Source organism: Microcaecilia unicolor, chromosome 4, assembly GCF_901765095.1.
Source record: "Microcaecilia unicolor chromosome 4, aMicUni1.1, whole genome shotgun sequence".
NCBI classification, from domain to species: Eukaryota; Metazoa; Chordata; class Amphibia; order Gymnophiona; family Siphonopidae; genus Microcaecilia; species Microcaecilia unicolor.
The window spans coordinates 61,568,014-61,586,431 of record NC_044034.1 but is presented as its reverse complement, the minus strand read 5'-3'; the positions used below and the strand labels follow the sequence as shown (position 1 = coordinate 61,586,431).

The 18,418-nt window shown below is 48.1% G+C and overlaps 1 protein-coding gene across 1 annotated transcript in view; it reads right to left on the bottom strand.

Moving 5' to 3' along the window:
- Positions 1-18,418, bottom strand: part of RNF17 (ring finger protein 17) — a 785,154-nt gene that overhangs the window by 608,497 nt on the left and 158,239 nt on the right. The window contains 1 exon segment of the mRNA XM_030200280.1: positions 6,805-6,905. Coding sequence (XP_030056140.1) covers positions 6,805-6,905 — 101 coding nt within the window.

Sequence of the window (18,418 nt, the reverse complement as noted above, 5' to 3'; positions counted from 1 at the left end):
AGAGGAATGCAGCAGCTCACTGTAACACAAACTCGTCTTAACTCTTGAAGAATCCAAGTGAAAAAACTTGAACACGAAGTCTTTCTGAAGTAACTGAAGACTAAACTTGAACCTGAAATGCAACCAGAATAAAAACAGTACAGATATCTGGGAGGGGCTATGGATTGATCAGCTATGATTAATGGAAAGAAAATTATCAGGTATGATTATACATAATTTTACCTTCCATATCATCAAGCTGATCAATCCATAGACTGGTGGGATGTACCGAAGCAGTACTCACCCAGGGCGGGACATAGAAATCCCTGACCTCAACACTGAAGCTCCAAACCGGGCCTCTGCCCGTGCAGCCACAGTCAAACGGTAATGCTTGGAGAATGTATGAGCCGAAGCCCAAGTTGCCGCCTTGCATATCTCTTCCAAGGAGACGGATCCGGCCTCTGCCATCGAGGTCGCCTGAGCTCTCGTGGAGTGAGCCTTCAGCTGGATAGGCGGCACCTTCCCTGCGGCCACATAAGCCGCTGCAATGGCTTCCTTGACCCATCTTGCCACTGTAGGCTTAGCAGCCTGCAGACCCTTACGAGGACCTGCAAACAGGACAAACAGATGATCCGATTTCCGGAAATCATTGGTCACTTCCAAGTATCTGATGATGACTCGTCTCACATCCAGATATTTAAGAGCAGAGTACTCCTCTGGGTAGTCCTCCCTACGAAAGGAAGGGAGACATAGCTGCTGATTCACATGGAAGCGAGAAACAATCTTGGGCAGGAAGGAAGGCACTGTGCGAATAGTCACTCCTGCCTCAGTGAACTGTAGAAAAGGCTCTCGACATGAGAGCGCCTGGAGCTCGGAAACTCTTCTGGCTGAAGTGATAGCCACCAAAAAGACTGCTTTCAACGTCAGGTCTTTCAGAGATGCCCTTGACAAGGGTTCAAACGGCGGCTTCTGCAATGCTCTTAGCACCAGGTTGAGATTCCACGCAGGCACCACTGAGTGCAGAGGAGGGCGCAGGTGATTAACCCCCTTGAGAAAGCGCACCACATCTGGCTGCGAAGCCAGGGAAGCACCCTTCAGGCGGCCCCTGAAGCAAGCCAGAGCCGCTACCTGGACCGTAAGGGAACTGAGCGACAGGCCTTTGTCCAGACCTTCTTGCAGGAACGCCAACACTGAAGAAATTGGAGCAGTGAAAGGAGAAAGAGAGCCTGCTTCACACCACGCTGCAAAGATACGCCAAACCCTGGCGTAAGCAGTAGAAGTAGAGCGTTTCCTCGCTCTCAGCATAGTGGCGATGACCTTGTCTGAGAAGCCCTTCTTCCTCAGACGCTGCCGCTCAATAGCCAGGCCGTAAGACCAAAGGGGGAGGGATCCTCCATCACCACGGGACCCTGATGTAACAGGCCCTGCTCCACTGGCAACCGCAGAGGATCGTCGACTGAAAGCCTGATCAAGTCCGCATACCAGGGACGCCTGGGCCAATCCGGACCCACCAGGATTATCCTGCCGGGATGCTTTGCCACCCGGTCTAGTACCCTGCCCAACATGGGCCAGGGCGGGAACACATAGAGAAGCTCTTGTGTCGGCCATTGTTGGAGAAGAGCATCTACTCCCAGGGATCGAGGGTCCCGTCCTCTGCTGAAGAAGCGCGGCACTTGGCAATTGGCCGATGACGCCATCAGATCTAGGCTCGGCTGGCCCCAGCGCTTCGTGATGTCCAAGAACGCCTGAGCAGATAGCTGCCACTCTCCGGGCTCCAAGGTATGGCGACTGAGAAAGTCCGCCTTGACATTCATGACTCCGGCAATGTGGGCCGCTGACAGCTGTTCCAGGTTCGCTTCCGCCCACTGGCATAGACTCATAGCTTCCTTGGCTAGAGGGGCGCTCTTGGTACCTCCCTGGCGGTTGACATAGGCCACAGCCGTGGCATTGTCCGACAGGACCCGTACAGGCTTCAACACCAGTACCGGGATGAACTCCAAAAGCGCCAACCGAATGGCTCTGAGTTCCAGGAGGTTGATAGACCACTTTGCCTCTGCAGGAGACCAGAGCCCCTGCGCTGTCCTTCCCAAGCAGTGGGCTCCCCAGCCTGATAACGAGGCGTCCGTCGTGACGACAATCCACTCTGGGGACACCAGAGGCATTCCCGCAGACAACTTGTCTGTCTGCATCCACCAGCTCAGCGCCTTGCGCACTGCTGGATCCAAGGGAAGACGCACCGCATAATCCTCCGACATCGGAGTCCAGCGCTGCAGCAGAGAGTGTTGTAGTGGTCTCATATGAGCCCTGGCCCAGGGCACTACTTCCATCGTGGCCGTCATAGAGCCCAACAGCTGCACATAGTCCCAAGCCCGAAGAGGAGAGGCTACTAGGAACTGGTCCACCTGAGCCTGAAGCTTGACAATCAGATTGTCTGGCAGGAACACTCTGCCCACTTGGGTGTCGAATCGAACTCCCAGATACTCCAGGGACTGAGTCGGGCGCAGCTGGCTCTTCTCCCAGTTGATGATCCATCCCAGGGAGCTCAAAAGAGCAACTACCCGGTCCACAGCTTTGCCGCACTCTGCATAAGAGGGGGCTCGGATCAACCAGTCGTCCAGATAAGGATGGACTTGTACTCCTTCCTTTAGCAGGAAGGCCGCTATGACCCCCATTACCTTGGAAAAGGTCCGCGGAGCAGTAGCCAACCCGAACGGGAGGGCTCTGAACTGAAAGTGTCGGCCCAGGACTGCAAAACGCAGAAAGCGTTGATGAGGAGGCCAGATGGGAATATGCAGGTACGCTTCCTTGATGTCCAAGGATGCCAGGTACTCCCCTGCCTTCACTGCCGCTATAACAGAGCGGAGAGTCTCCATGCGAAAGTGCCGCACTTTCAAGGCCCGATTGACCCCTTTGAGGTCGAGGATAGGCCGGACAGAACCTCCTTTCTTTGGTACCACAAAGTAAATGGAGTAACGCCCCTTGCCAAGCTGACTTTCTGGCACCGGAACGACCGCACCCAGGCGGATCAGATTGTCCAAAGTCTGCTGCACTGCCACAGCTTTGACCGGAGACTTGCAGGGAGAGAGTACAAACCCGTCTCTTAAGGGTCGGCAGAACTCTAGCTTGTAGCCGTCTCTGATGACTTCCAGCACCCAAGCGTCTGAAGTTATTGTGGTCCACTCGCCCAGAAACGAGGACAGCCGTCCTCCAATCTGCACTGGGGCGTGGACCAATACCCCGTCATTGGGTACGAGACCCTGGGGGAGGACCGGAGGGAGCACCTCCGGGGCGGCGGTCTCTGCGAAAGGAATGCTGCTTGGGGGAGAAATTCCTCTTAAAGGAAGAGGGGGCAGAAGCACCCGACCTGCCCGGGCGGTACCGACGGGCTTCCTGAAACCGTCCTCTGGAGGTACCGGGACGAGCACTAGCCCGAGCCCTGACCTCCGGTAACTTCTTGCCCTTAGACGTGCCGAGATCAGTCACGATTTTGTCCAGCTCGACCCCAAAGAGCAGCTTGCCTTTAAAAGGCAATCTAGCCAGGCGGGATTTTGAGGCGTGGTCAGCAGACCAATGTTTCAGCCAAAGCCACCGCCGCGCAGAGACAGTCTGAGCCATGCCTTTAGCTGAGGCTCTCAAGACATCATACAGCAAGTCTGCCAAATAGGCTAAGCCCGATTCCAGGGCTGGCCAATCATTCCTCAAGAAATGATCCGAGGGGGAAGCCCGCTGCACCATAGTCAGGCACGCCCTGGCCACATAGGAGCCGCAAACTGAGGCCTGCAAACTTAAAGCAGCCGCCTCAAAGGACGACCTTAAGGCCGCCTCCAATCTCCTGTCTTGGGCGTCCTTTAGGGCCGTGCCACCTTCCACCGGCAATGCCGTTTTCTTAGTCACCGCAGTGATTAAAGAATCCACGGTAGGCCACAGATAGGCCTCACGTTCACTCACAGCCAAAGGATAGAGGCGAGACATAGCCCTAGCCACTTTAAGGCTCGCTTCTGGGACATCCCATTGAGCCGAAATTAAGGTGTGCATGGCATCATGCACGTGGAAGGTTCTAGGCGGGCGCTTCGTCCCCAGCATAATGGCAGAGCCAACAGGGGCTGAGGGAGAGACGTCCTCCGGAGAGGATATCTTCAAAGTGTCCATGGCCTGTAACAACAGGTTTGGCAAATCCTCCGGGCGAAAAAGCCGCGCTGCAGAGGGGTCATCCGCTCCATCCGAGCGGGGATCCGTCTCCTCCAAGGAATCCGCAAAGGACCGTTGGGAGACCTCAGACACGCTGCCCTCATCTACATCGGAGGAGACAAATTCCTCCAAGGCCTGGGAATCAACCCGAGGGCGTTTACCTCTGGGAACCTCAACCTCTTTACCAGAGGAGGGAGCGGGGGCAGCGTTGTGCATGAGGAAGGCCCGATGCAGCAGCAAAACAAACTCGGGGGAGAAACCCCCCAGACTGTGCACCTCCGCAGCCTGGGCAACAGCCCTAGGCGCGCTCTCAACCGGCGCTCGCAACAGCGGGGGAGAGACATGCTGCGCATCCAAAATGGCGTCCGGCGCGAAACTCCGCGAAGGAGCCGCGCGGGAAGAACGGCTCTTAACTTTAGCCGCTTCTGTGCCGTCGCCCAAATTAAGGGCGTTCATGGCATTAATGTCTCCAACCTCAAGGGCGGCCCAAGAAGAAGCCGTCCGAGCCGCGTGGCCGGCCAAGATGGCGGAGGCGAGGAGCGGGGGATGGGCGTTTATGGCGGGAAAAACCGCCACGCCGGAGGAAGGACCGGGACATGCATCGGTCGCGAAAATGTCACCCACCAAGGGCGAATCCGGCTTGAAGACCCCCGCATTCCCTCTAGAAGCGCTCGAGCGACCCGGGGAGCGACCCTTTGCGCCCTCGCCCTCCGACGCCATGTGCCACGAGGAGAAGAATCGGGGAACCCCCGCCCGCTATAAAAAGGTAAAATTACCTGCTGTCCGCTCCGAGTTGTAACGACCTGGTGTCTCAGTGAGTAGCTGCAATAGACGCTTAAATAAACGTCGAAATAAACGCCTTTAAGGCCGTTCAAAATTTTTTTTTTTTTTTTTTAACGGAGCCAGCGGGAGGGGGGAGAAAAGGAGGGACCTGGCACCACCAGGTTTGCACTTGCTCAAAAGAGCCCTCAACCCCAGGCACTCAACAAAACCTAAAAATTAGGCTTGGAGGCCTAGCCAGAGCTGCTGCTGTGTGTGACCACCACCTGCTGAGATAGAGAACATACTGAGGAGTTTCCGGCAGCACATGACCACATATAGGGAGGCAAAAGTTTGCTCTCTATCTCCACCTGCTGGTAGATGGACACAACCCACCAGTCTATGGATTGATCAGCTTGATGATATGGAAGTGGCAATGGGGGAGAAGGGACGGACCTAGACCACTAGGTTTACACCTGAGGCACAGGATATTCTCAACCCCAAACTTAACTGAACCTGCAAGCAGGACAGGAGGCCACACAGAAGTCACCACCGCAAACAGGAGCTGCTACCCTGCCTGCTGGAGAGAGATAATACTGCCTTGGCTTGGTTGCTAAGCACAGCAGCTTATGAGGCACAACTACTAGAGTTCTCTACCTCCACCTGCTGGCAGATGATACAACTGGCGACCTTACATACAATCTTTGTTCGGGCGCGTAGTTTAGTATTAAATGGTATGCGAGGGCGGGGAGAGGGAGCGGATTAGATGGAAGAGTTTTTTGGGTTTTTTTTCTCTTCTTCTCTTTTCTTCTTTTGGGTGGGGGGGGGGGGGGGGTTAGGCAGCAGGAAGGGGGAGGGAGGGAGCTCTAGATGGTGGGATAGGTTACGATGGAAACTGGTTAGGAAATTCAGTTCTTGGTTCCCAGAGTTGCATGTTTGGGCTAGATATTTATATGAATCAGATGCAATATAAATACTACATAATATTAGATTCTAGTTGAAATTAATATTCTAGGAAATGACCATTTTACAAAATATACATCCATGTAGGTTCTGGTGATACTGATTTGAGGGAGGGAGGAGGAGAAAATCATACAGGACATTGATGAAACACGTTCCTGGTTTAATCACATAAGAAGGCTAAGCTGTTTAACCAATGGCTTGTAGAATTTAAAAGCTATGTTAGTCAAGTCATATCGTTAATAGGATTTTCTGTTTCTACTCATTTAACAATACAAATGTAAGTCTTTTGGTCATGGTGAAATGATGGGAGGGGAGGGAGGGAGAAAATGATAAAATATTGATGATACAGTTCTTGACATATACATATATATACATATATATATATATATAAGCATGTTGTCTTATTTTAAAATGTCACATTTAACGCCTAAGTTATATAATCTTGAATCATCAATAAAAACTGTTGAAACTAAACTGATTTATACAAGCAGCTTGTTAGTGAATAAAGTGAAATGAAAATGAGATACTTCCCCCTCCATGTCACCAGCATACCACCCACCCTCAACCCCTCTCTCTTGTGTGTCTCTAAAAACCCAATTCAGCGGTCTCATTTTCACTCCCCCCCACCCCGAACAGTAATCTTGATGCCCCTTCCTGCCCACCAGTCAACCCCCACAATGACCCCAGTAGTTTCCTTCCCCTTCCTCAACTGACCACCCTGACCTGAAGGGTTTTGCTGTAGATATAACTTTTCTGTTACACAAATACTTTGGAAATATGTCATGTAAGAATATATACAAGTTTGAAAAACATGTGGGTGTCCACAAAAGGTTTTGAAGATTGACAAGGGAGCCTTGCTTCAAAAGAGGTTGGTATTCCCTAATCTACATGTTAAAAATGAAAAAAAGCAATTACCTTAAGTGCAAGGCACTTATAAGACGGGAGAACTCTCTCTGCAAAGCACTGTTAAGTATATCTTCTTTCTGCTTCATTTCTGCATCCAAGTTTTCTATTGCCTAGATTTTAATTAAAAAAATTATAAAAAGGTAGTCTCTTTCAAAAGATTTCCATATACAATATGCACATTTTACAATCTTAAGCAAAAAATGGAGGCAAACTGTGCTACAAGCACAGGCAACACTGTTCATTACCCATTACTAATTAGTGATGCTTGTTGACCAATCCAGAAAAGAGTGAGGAAATGGAGATTCTTTATGGAATCAGTGATCTTTATTTCTACCAGCAGAGACAGTAAAATGCTGAAGGCCAGACATGGAGAGTTCTCCTAATAGTGGCACTAGCCCTACTCCTACCAAAGGCTCTAATTAGCACGCTCAGTTATCATTTTAACTGTAAATCACACACTTAATTCCATTCTGTACTTTTCCTATGCTGTTTATCCCGTCTCTTAACGAGTTTTCAGATAAGCAATACTGTTACATAGTAACATAATAAATGACAGCAGATAAAGACCCGTTCAGTCCATCCAGTATGCCCAACAAGATAAACTCATTATTTCTCCCTGTTTTAACATTTTGCCTGCAGCAAGGCAATGATTCCTTCAAACCATGTTTTATTACCTCTAGCTCCTGGGTTGAAACAGAATTGGAAGCCACTTTCTTCCCTGATTCTGATACATTTACACCTCCTCCGCCGGAAGCCACCGCTCTACCGGCACTTCCTCTATGTAATAATTTAACCTGCTCCGAAGCTACTAAAACCAGGAGAAGATAAGTTAGGGGAAAATTTTGAGGGAGACAGAATTTTTCAGCTCCCTGGGCTTGATGCAAATTGCTACAGGTTTCTCATTGTAGCCCCGTTAGTTACTGTTACTGAGGATAATTGTTTGTTCCCTCATATCCCACTTACCCCCCCCCCCCCCCCCCTTGCCTGCCTCTTTAAACATTCACTCTGAACTCTTGCAATCCGGACCTGTGTGATTCATAGATGGTTCCTGTCAGCATGTCAGCTTTGCTGCTGTAAATTATACCGACGAGATTCCCATTGAAATAGCTTAGTGCAGGCTTCCTACCTCATATACTGCCCAAATCGCAGAGCTAGCTACTGTGTTTTGCAACTTAAAGCTTTGCAACAAGATTTGTCTATTGTCACCTAGTTTAAAAGTAGCTATTAGATTGAAGATTAGTAATTGTCCCATATATACAGGAGCAGACTGTGTGTGTGCTCAAAAATCCCCCGATACTTTTGTAAAGTTACTGTCTGTATCTATGTACGGCAAGCGGATAGAGACTGATCACCTCTATCCACTCTTTGTCTCTTATTTCACAGAAATTGTAAATTCTGTTTACATCTTTGTCTTCCTTTTTCTGCTTTGAATCATTAATAAACTGTTGCTAAAGAGAAATTCTTGCTAGCAGCCTTCTCTATTTTGTTAATTGACAGCTATACCAGTGGAATATAAAACATATTTACTTCCTTTTTTTTTAAATTATTTCAATGCACTCCATCGAGATTTCAGCTGCAGTTTAATCTCGATGGAGCATTAAACAGCACTATTGTACATTTTTTTTCTACCTCTGGAGTAGCTATGTTACTTCGTGCACATAAGTACTTCTAGTTATAAGACATCATTTAGTAATTTATCATATATACTTTGTATATGACACCAAGTTTACTATAAAAATTATGCCCAGGGTCTGCTTCGTTTTTTGACACAAATGATTTATCATTTTGTGAATTGCCCTATCTTTAGTTACTTGATAAAAGAATGCTTATAGTTGCTTTCCAACTGACTATATGAAGTAATATCTATAGCGCATTGTAACAGAGAACATTTGAATGCTGTTCTTCAGTGTTTCTATTATGGTACAGATTACAGAAAAAATAGATGCAAACCTAAACAGTAAGATACACTGTTAGACATATTGCAGTGAAAGAGAAATTGCATAGGAGATAAATTTAAATGTGCTGCTCCAGTGTTTTGCTTCCGTTTTCTTAAAGAACTGCAGTTCATCAGGCTTCCCATTTACAAAGTACGTGCTCCCTGCTCAACTCCTCAAGCCCCTAAATCAAAACAATTTAATAGATTTGTCTTTAGCTGCACTTTTAATTGAATTGCACCAGTCATTCTTTAAAAATAAAAGAGGGCTATTTTGTGTGAAAAATGCTTTTATCAACTTTTTGTTTTTGCTTCTTGGAAGAAGTTATCTAATTTTTGCTATATGTGGGCGTACTTTTTCTCCTTCTATCAGAAACATAACCACATTTTATTTAACTGTTTATGTTCAGGAACTGTATATTCATTTCTATTTTACAGCACTGTAGAACATTCCTAACATCCCTGTTTTTGAATAATTAACATTAACTGTGAAATTTACTGTAATGTTCCTAATATTTTTTTTTCTGTTATGTCTATTCCATAGACATCTATTTAAAATACATTAAGATGAACTTAACATATTTTGTATATCTTGGTTGCAGATGTGTTATGCTGCCCCAGGACAAAGGCAGTATACATTTGTTTTTATTTCCTTCACTTTCAACTCATTATTTTAGAAACAAGTGGGATGATTCAAAATACCATATAAACATTTTTTGAGTTCCGGTACATTGTTAAATATCTTGATAATAAGTGAAGTTTATGAGTGATATACCGAGGAAATCATAAAAGATCTCGTTATATTGTGCTGACATATGGAATAGAACCTTACATAGGTATGCCCCTGCTGACATTGTAAATAATTGAACTATTGCTACTATGTACAGAGTTAGTGCTATATTTACATCATATAGGAATTAAGGTTAATTATCTAGAAATAATAATGTGAATGAAATTTTTTTAAATGTATTTAAATTTATACAAGGAATGACAATTTTTGTAGAAATCATGGCTATCAGTCTTGAACTTATGTCAATAAGATTTGTACTTATATCCTTGAGTCTTAGTGCAGAATTTTAGGGAAATTCTTTTGCTTAAGGTTGCCTTAGGAACATCTCATCCCCTGTTTTCCCTATATTTTAATAATGTAGTCTCCTTGCCTCCTTTATCAAATGGAGGCACTGCATACCAGAAATATCTTGCTTTGTCTGCATGGTGCAAAGTTTTACAATCTTGTATTTCTGATGGAACTCTAATTTTTGTGATGTACTCTTATTTCTGTATACTTAGCTAAAATTTGACTGTAAGGCTTATATAAAAACAAAAACAGGAACTATACAGATGAGCTTTTGAATTGTTAAGTTGTTAAGCTTTTTTATATACCTTGTATGACTATTTTGTGCTCTTACAATGCCTTTCTAGGCAAATGCCTAGTTTGCTCTAATTTGTTTAAATTGCCTTCTATTTCACCGTATAAGTTTAAAACTTTTTCCCCTACCTTACAAATAGCCACTGTTTTCCTCATTTTTTCAGCCACAAGATGGATGCTTCTCACTATCTTTCTTTGTTATACACGCTATTAATTTGTTTTTCTAGGACAGGTGTGACAGTTTTCATTAATTTGCACTTTTGAAACTTGAATACTGATGTGATTATTCGTTTTTTTTTTATTATTATTAATGACATGTATATGTCTAATGATTTTTAAGCAGAGGCTTGTTGGTAACGTATCTAATTACTCAGTAAACCACAATGGTAATGATTTAAAATTATGTTTTGAATTGAATGGATAAACCTTGTGAAGAAGTTGGAAGCAGTTTACCAATCAGTTTTGGAAAATTTTATGTACAAAAGTTACAGAAATGTTTAAATAAAGTCTATTTGTAATGAGGAATGAAAACAGGCAAATTGTGTGAACTATTTACACTGTAAGTTGGTTAGAAGGTTTGTGTAAGTGAACACTCTTTTGCGATGGGCTAGAACAATTGATTTTTTTCTAAATTAACTATGACTAGAACTGAATAAAAATCTGACACCACCATTTTGCTAATGGTATTTTGTTAAGGAATTGGGCACACATTGTAAATTGTTACCTGGGGCCTAAACAGAGGCCCTCACTGTCCTACTCTGTTTTATTGTTTTGAGTCATTTCTTTTTCAGGTTCGTAAAACTATCCTTTCACCTTAATTGACACCTTCCAGTACAAGCCGGACATCATTTGAACCCTGACTGACTGTGTGACCATTGCCAGTACTAGTCTTGGCTGCAATTCTGCTAGGTCTGCTACACCACAATTTCAGAACCAAAGCTAACCACTGCAGTCTCCTCTGTCTCAGGACTGTGCCTATCACTGCAGTGAACTTTTTTTTTAAGTGACACTTCCCGGACTGCTTTCTAGTTGTGAACAATTATGGACTTTTTATTTTTCTTCTTCCTCTGCTTAGTATTTGGTTTTCTCTGTATTGCTCTTCTTTTGTTGTGGTTTCAGAAGTACTATATTTACTTATTCCTTTGAGTCATGTTGCAGGTTCACTCTACCTCCTCCAGAAGTAGCATGCCATTTCCCGTGTGCAACCCTGACTGTAAACCCTCTACTGCGACCATATGTCGACTGCGTCCTCTTAATACCAGAATCGCCACTGACTTCTGTAAATTCATCTGGCACATGGATATTTCTACACAAACATTATAATTTTAATTTTCTATTTTTATTCTTACCTTGTATTGAGACCAGTTACAATCTATAACAACAAAAGGCGTATGGGATTGTGTGTGCCATAGAGATAAAGATTTGGGGGGGGGGGGGGGGGGGGTACTGAATGCTAAGGGGTAGGGAAAGAGAACTGTAGAAAGCAGAGAGTTGCTAGAATCAGTGGATCCCAAACCTGATCCTGGAGGACTCGAGCCAGTCAAATTTTCAGGGTACCTACAATGAATACTCAATGAGATATGCATGTACTGCATACACTGCATACAAATTTCTCTCATGAATATCCATTGTGGATATCTTGAAAAGCTGACTGGGAACCACTGTGCTAGAGAGTAAAGAACATGTGAACAAAAAGGAGATGGGGAAAGGAGAGAAAAATAGGAGAGATTCACCCTTACAAAGGAGCAGAAAAAGCTGGGAGATGAACTTTCTAGATAAGAGAGATAAGGTGAGAGGAAGGGAAGAGATACAAGTTAAGAGATATGGAGGTGGTCAAACCTGGGGGAGAAGCCACCCTTATATTGGGGGAATTCTGAACAAGAAAGTTTCAAATATTGTGCTGCTAAAACCCCCAAGGATTCTACCCCTGTAATATGTGAGCAAGGCCACCTGAACTTTCAAGGAGCAAAAAAGAGAACAATTTTCAAACCATTCTGGAAATCTATGTACCGGGGCTAGTCCGGGGCACTAAGGATAGATGATGTGCTCTCCTTTATATCACTTCGGATTCACAAACAGGAATATTTATAAAGGCCCCAACTAGGCCAAGGTTTGCACTAATATATCGATGCAAACAAGCCTGCCTCCTTTCTAAGGCTCAAAGACAAGACCACATTGGCAAATAGCCATTACATTGAGGGAAGCGACGTTATCATCCCTGATGGCTACTTGAGCAGCCCCCATGGCCATCCCGGGCACACGACACAGAAATAGCAGAGTTTATATTTAATTAAATACCAGAGGAGCAGTAGCAATGTCCTCGTCTTCCCATAGAGCGGTGAAATTGCAGGACATTGCTTTCCAGTAACATGTGGCGGCCTTGAGCCTAAACTGCAGGTGAAAGCATGGATGAAATGCCAGCTGTTTCTACTGACATCACCCCTCTATATCTCCGCCACATCAGACAGTATCTGATGATCCCATGGCGACGGTCTGCATATGGCTACAGGAAATAAAGGTGGACCTTAAAAGCGATCCGATTGGAACTTACAGCCCTGGGCATGAACCTGCAGGACTAGAACAGAGACTTGAGCAAGCGGACTGCAAACACAGAAGCAGGCCTTGAGGACCAGGCAGAGGCGATAACAGACATGGAAACTAACTTCTGGACCATAAGCAAACTAAAAATACCTTTTGTCAGAGGTTCCCAAACCTGGTCCTGGAGGAACCCCAGCCAGTCAGGTTCTCAGAATATCCACAATGAATATTCATGGAAAAAATTTGCATGCACTGCCTCCTCTGCACACAGATCTTTCTCATGAATATTCATTGTGGGTATCCTGAAAACCTGACTGGCTGAGGTGCCTCTACCTTATGGATAAGGTTGAAGATTTAGAAAATTGCAGTCACTGCTCTAAATCTGTGGACTTAAGGAAGTGTCTATGTGAACTGCAAGAAAGTAGTGCAGCATATTGCAGCTGCCATGCTGTCCGAGGCCTCAGTGCCACTTAAATGGGAATTTGTTGCAAGTGGCAGCACCCATTTCTGCCGGTGTTTTACAAGGACGGAAACTTACAGCGTATTTGTTCTGTCGGTGAAGCGCAAGAGCTCCCATTTCAGTATAAGGTGGTAGACACACAGGGACACTCTCCTAGGACTGACGATAAGACCTTGGACAACCCCGGATCGCAGAGTATCACAAGATAAAGGTCGCTTACAGCAGCAGCTCTCTGAGAAAAAGCTGATGTCTCACAAGTCGAAGACCTCAATTGTGAGGAAATGAAGCGAATGCTACATACCTGTAGAAGGTATTCTCCGAGGACAGCAGGCTGATTGTTCTCACTGATGGGTGACGTCCACGGCAGCCCCTCCAATCGGAAACTTCACTAGCAAAGGCCTTTGCTAGTCCTCGCACGCCCATGCGCATCGCGCATGCGCGGCCGTCTTCCCGCCCGAACCGGCTCGTGTTCGTCAGTCCCATATGTAGCAAGACAAGACAAGGGAAGACAACTCCAAAGGGGAGGCGGGCGGGTTTGTGAGAACAATCAGCCTGCTGTCCTCGGAGAATATCTTCTACAGGTATGTAGCATTCGCTTTCTCCGAGGACAAGCAGGCTGCTTGTTCTCACTGATGGGGTATCCCTAGCCCCCAGGCTCACTCAAAACAACAAACATGGTCAATTGGGCCTCGCAACGGCGAGGACATAACTGAGATTGACCTAACAACTTATCCAACTAACTGAGAGTGTAGCCTGGAACAGAATAAACATGGGCCTAGGGGGGTGGAGTTGGATTCTAAACCCCGAACAGATTCTGAAGTACTGACTGCCCGAACAGACTGTCGCGTCGGGTATCCTGCTGCAGGCAGTAATGAGATGTGAATGTGTGGACAGATGACCACGTCGCAGCTTTGCAGATCTCTTCAATAGTGGCTGCCTTCAAGTGGGCAACCGACACTGCCATGGCTCTAACATTATGAGCCATGACATGACCCTCAAGAGCCAGCCCAGCCTGGGCGTAAGTGAAGGAAATGCAATCTGCTAGCCAATTGGATATGGTGCGTTTCCCCACAGCCACTCCCCTCCTGTTGGGATCAAAAGAAACAAACAATTGGGCGGACTGTCTGTTGGGCTGTGTCCGCTCCAGATAGAAGGCCAATGCTCTCTTGCAGTCCAATGTGTGCAGCTGACGTTCAGCAGGACAGGAATGAGGACGGGGAAAGAATGTTGGCAAGACAATTGACTGGTTCAGATGGAACTCCGACACAACCTTTGGCAAGAACTTAGGGTGAGTGCGGAGGACTACTCTGTTATGATGAAATTTGGTGTAAGGGGCCTGGGCTACCAGGGCCTGCAGCTCACTGTCTCTACGAGCTGAAGTAACTGCCACCAAGAAAATGACCTTCCAGGTCAAGTACTTCAGATGGCAGGAGTTCAGTGGCTCAAAAGGAGGTTTCATCAGCTGGGTGAGAACGACATTGAGATCCCATGACACTGTAGGAGGTTTGACGGGGGGCTTTGACAAAAGCAAACCTCTCATGAAGCGAACAACTAAAGGCTGTCCTGAGATCGGTTTACCTTCCACACAGTAATGGCATGCACTGATTGCACTAAGGTGAACCCTTACAGAGTTGGTCTTGAGACCAGACTCAGACAAGTGCAGAAGGTATTCAAGCAGGGTCTGTGTAGGACAAGAGCGAGGATCAAGGGCTTTGCTGTCACACCAGACGGCAAACCTCCTCCATAAAAAGAAGTAACTCCTCTTAGTGGAATCTTTTCTGGAAGCAAGCAAGACACGGGAGACACCCTCCGACAGACCCAAAGAGGCAAAGTCTACGCTCTCAACATCCAGGCCGTGAGAGCCAGAAACTGGAGGTTGGGATGCAGAAGCGCCCCTTCGTCCTGTGTGATGAGGGTCGGAAAACACTCCAATCTCCACGGTTCTTCGGAGGATAACTCCAGAAGAAGAGGGAACCAGATCTGACGCGGCCAAAAGGGAGCAATCAGAATCATGGTGCCTCGGTCTTGCTTGAGTTTCAACAAAGTCTTCCCCACCAGAGGTATGGGAGGATAAGCATACAGGAGAGCCTCCCCCCAGTCCAGGAGGAAGGCATCCGGTGCCAGTCTGCCGTTGGCCTGAAGCCTGGAACAGAACTGAGGGACCTTGTGGTTGGCTCAAGATGCAAAGAGATCTACCAAGGGGGTGCCCCACACCTGGAAGATCTGTCGCACTACTCGGGAGTTGAGCGACCATTTGTGAGGTTGCATAATCCTGCTCAGTCTGTCGGCCAGACTGTTGTTTACGCCTGCCAGGTATGTGGCTTGGAGCACCATGCCCTGACGGCGAGCCCAAAGCCACATGCTGACGGCTTCCTGACACAGGGGACGAGATCCGGTGCCCCCCTGCTTGTTGATGTAATACATGGCAACCTGGTTGTCTGTCTGAATTTGGATAATTTGGTGGGACAACCAATCTCTGAAAGCCTTCAGAGCGTTCCAGACCGCTAGTAACTCCAGGAGATTCATCTGCAGATCGCGATCCTGGAGGGACCAGCTTCCTTGGGTGTGAAGCCCATCGACATGAGCTCCCCACCCCAGGAGAGATGCATCCGTAGTCAGCACTTTTTGTGGCTGAGGAATTTGGAAAGGACGTCCCAGGGTCAAATTGGACCAAATCGTCCACCAATACAGGGATTTGAGAAAACTCGTGGACAGGTGGATCACGTCTTCTAGATCCCCAGCAGCCTGAAACCACTGGGAAGCTAGGGTCCATTGAGCAGATCGCATGTGAAGGCGGGCCATGGGAGTCACATGAACTGTGGAGGCCATGTGGCCCAGCAATCTCAACATCTGCCGAGCTGTGATCTGCTGGGACGCTCGCACCCGCGAGACGAGGGACAACAAGTTGTTGGCTCTCACCTCTGGGAGATAGGCACGAGCCGTCCGAGAATCCAGCAGAGCTCCTATGAATTCGAGTCTCTGCACTGGGAGAAGATGGGACTTTGGATAATTTATCACAAACCCCAGTAGCTCCAGGAGGCGAATAGTCATCTGCATGGACTGTAGAGCTCCTGCCTCGGATGTGTTCTTCACCAGCCAATCGTCGAGATATGGGAACACGTGCACTCCCAGTCTGCGAAGCGCCGCTGCTACTACAGCCAAGCACTTCGTGAACACTCTGGGCGCAGAGGTGAGCCCAAAGGGTAGCACACAGTACTGGAAGTGACGTGTGCCCAGCTGAAATCGCAGATACTGTCTGTGAGCTGGCAGTATCGGGATGTGCGTGTAGGCGTCCTTCAAGTCCAGAGAGCATAGCCAGTCGTTTTCCTGAATCATGGGGAGAAGGGTGCCCAGGGAAAGCATCCTGAACTTTTCTTTGACCAGATATTTGTTCAGGGCCCTTAGGTCTAGGATGGGATGCATCCCCCGTTTTCTTTTCCACAAGGAAGTACCTGGAATAGAATCCCAGCCCTTCTTGCCCGGATGGCACGGGCTCGACCGCATTGGCGCTGAGAAGGGCGGAGAGTTCCTCTGCAAGTACCTGCTTGTGCTGGAAGCTGTAGGATTGAGCTCCCGGTGGGCAATTTGGAGGTTTGGAAACCAAATTGAGGGTGTATCCTTGCCGGACTATTTGGAGAACCCACTGGTCGGAGGTTATGAGAGGCCACCTTTGGTGAAAAACTTTCAACCTCCCCCCGACCGGCAGATCGCCCGGCACTGACACGTTGATGTCGGCTATGCTCTGCTGCAGCCAGTCAAAAGCTCGCCCCTTGCTTTTGCTGGGGAGCCGAGGGGCCTTGCTGAGGCGCACGCTGCTGACGAGAGCGAGCGCGCTGGGGCTTAGCCTGGGCCACAGGCTGTCGAGGAGGAGGACTGTACCTACGCTTATCAGAAGAGTAGGGAACAGTCTTCCTTCCCCCATAAAAACGTCTACCTGTGGAGGTAGAAGCTGAAGGCTGCCGGCGGGAGAACTTGTCGAAAGCGGTATCCCGCTGGTGGAGCTGCTCTACCACCTGTTCGACCTTCTCTCTAAAAATATTGTCCGCACGGCAAGGCAAGTCCGCAATCCGCTGCTGGATCCTATTCTCCAGGTCGGAGGCACGCAGCCATGAGCGTCTGCGCATCACCACACCCTGAGTAGCGGCCCTAGACGCAACATCAAAGGTGTCATACACCACTCTGGCCAGGAATTTTCTGCACGCCTTCAGCTGCCTGACCACCTCCTGAAATGGCTTGGCTTGCTCAGGAGGGAGCTTGTCCACCAAGCCCGCCAACTGCCGCACATTATTCCACATGTGTATGCTCGTGTAGAGCTGGTAAGACTGGATTTTGGCCACGAGCATAGAAGAATGGTAGGCCTTCCTCCCAAAGGAGTCTAAGGTTCTAGAGTCCTTGCCCGGGGGCGCCGAAGCATGCTCCCTAGAACTCTTAGCCTTCTTTAGGGCCAAATCCACAACTCCAGAGTCGTGAGGCAACCGAGTGCGCATCAGCTCTGGGTCCCCATGGATCCGGTACTGGGACTCGATCTTCTTGGGAATGTGGGGATTACTTAGAGGCTTGGTCCAGTTCGCCAGCAATGTCTTTTTGAGGACATGATGCATGGGTACTGTGGACGCTTACTTAGATGGAGAAGGATAGTCCAGGAGCTCAAACATTTCAGCCCTGGGCTCGTCCTCCACAACCACCGGGGAGGGGATGGCCGTAGACATCTCCCGGACAAAGGCCGCAAAAGACAGACTCTCGGGAGGAGAAAGCTGCCTTTCAGGGGAGGGAGTGGGATCAGAAGGAAGGCCATCAGACTCCTCGTCAGAGAAATATCTGATGTCCTCCTCCTCCTCCCACGAGGCCTCACCATCGGTATCAGACACAAGTTCATGAACCTGTGTCTGAAGCCATGCCCGGCACGACTCCGTGGAACAACGGCCACGGTGGGAGCGTCGAGAGGTAGACTCCCTCGCCCGCACCGGCGAAGCTCCCTCCGCCGACGTCGTCGGGGAGCCTTGCTGGGAGGCGACCGCAGTCGGTACCGCAAGCGGCACCAATGTCGGAGACCTCACCCCGGGCAAGGGGCCAGCCGGCGCCTCACTCGAAGGTACCGGTGGCGCAAGCACCCCCGGTACCGGAGGGGAAGGGCGCAACAGCTCTCCCAGGATCTCTGGGAGAACGGCCCGGAGACTCTCGTGCAGGGCAGCTGTGGAGAAAGACATGGAAGCCGATGCAGGTGTCGAAGTCAGAGTCTGTTCCGGGCGTGGAGGCGGTTCCGGGCTGTCCAAGGTGGAGCGCATCAACACCTCCTGAACAGAGGGTGAGCGGTCCTCCCGGT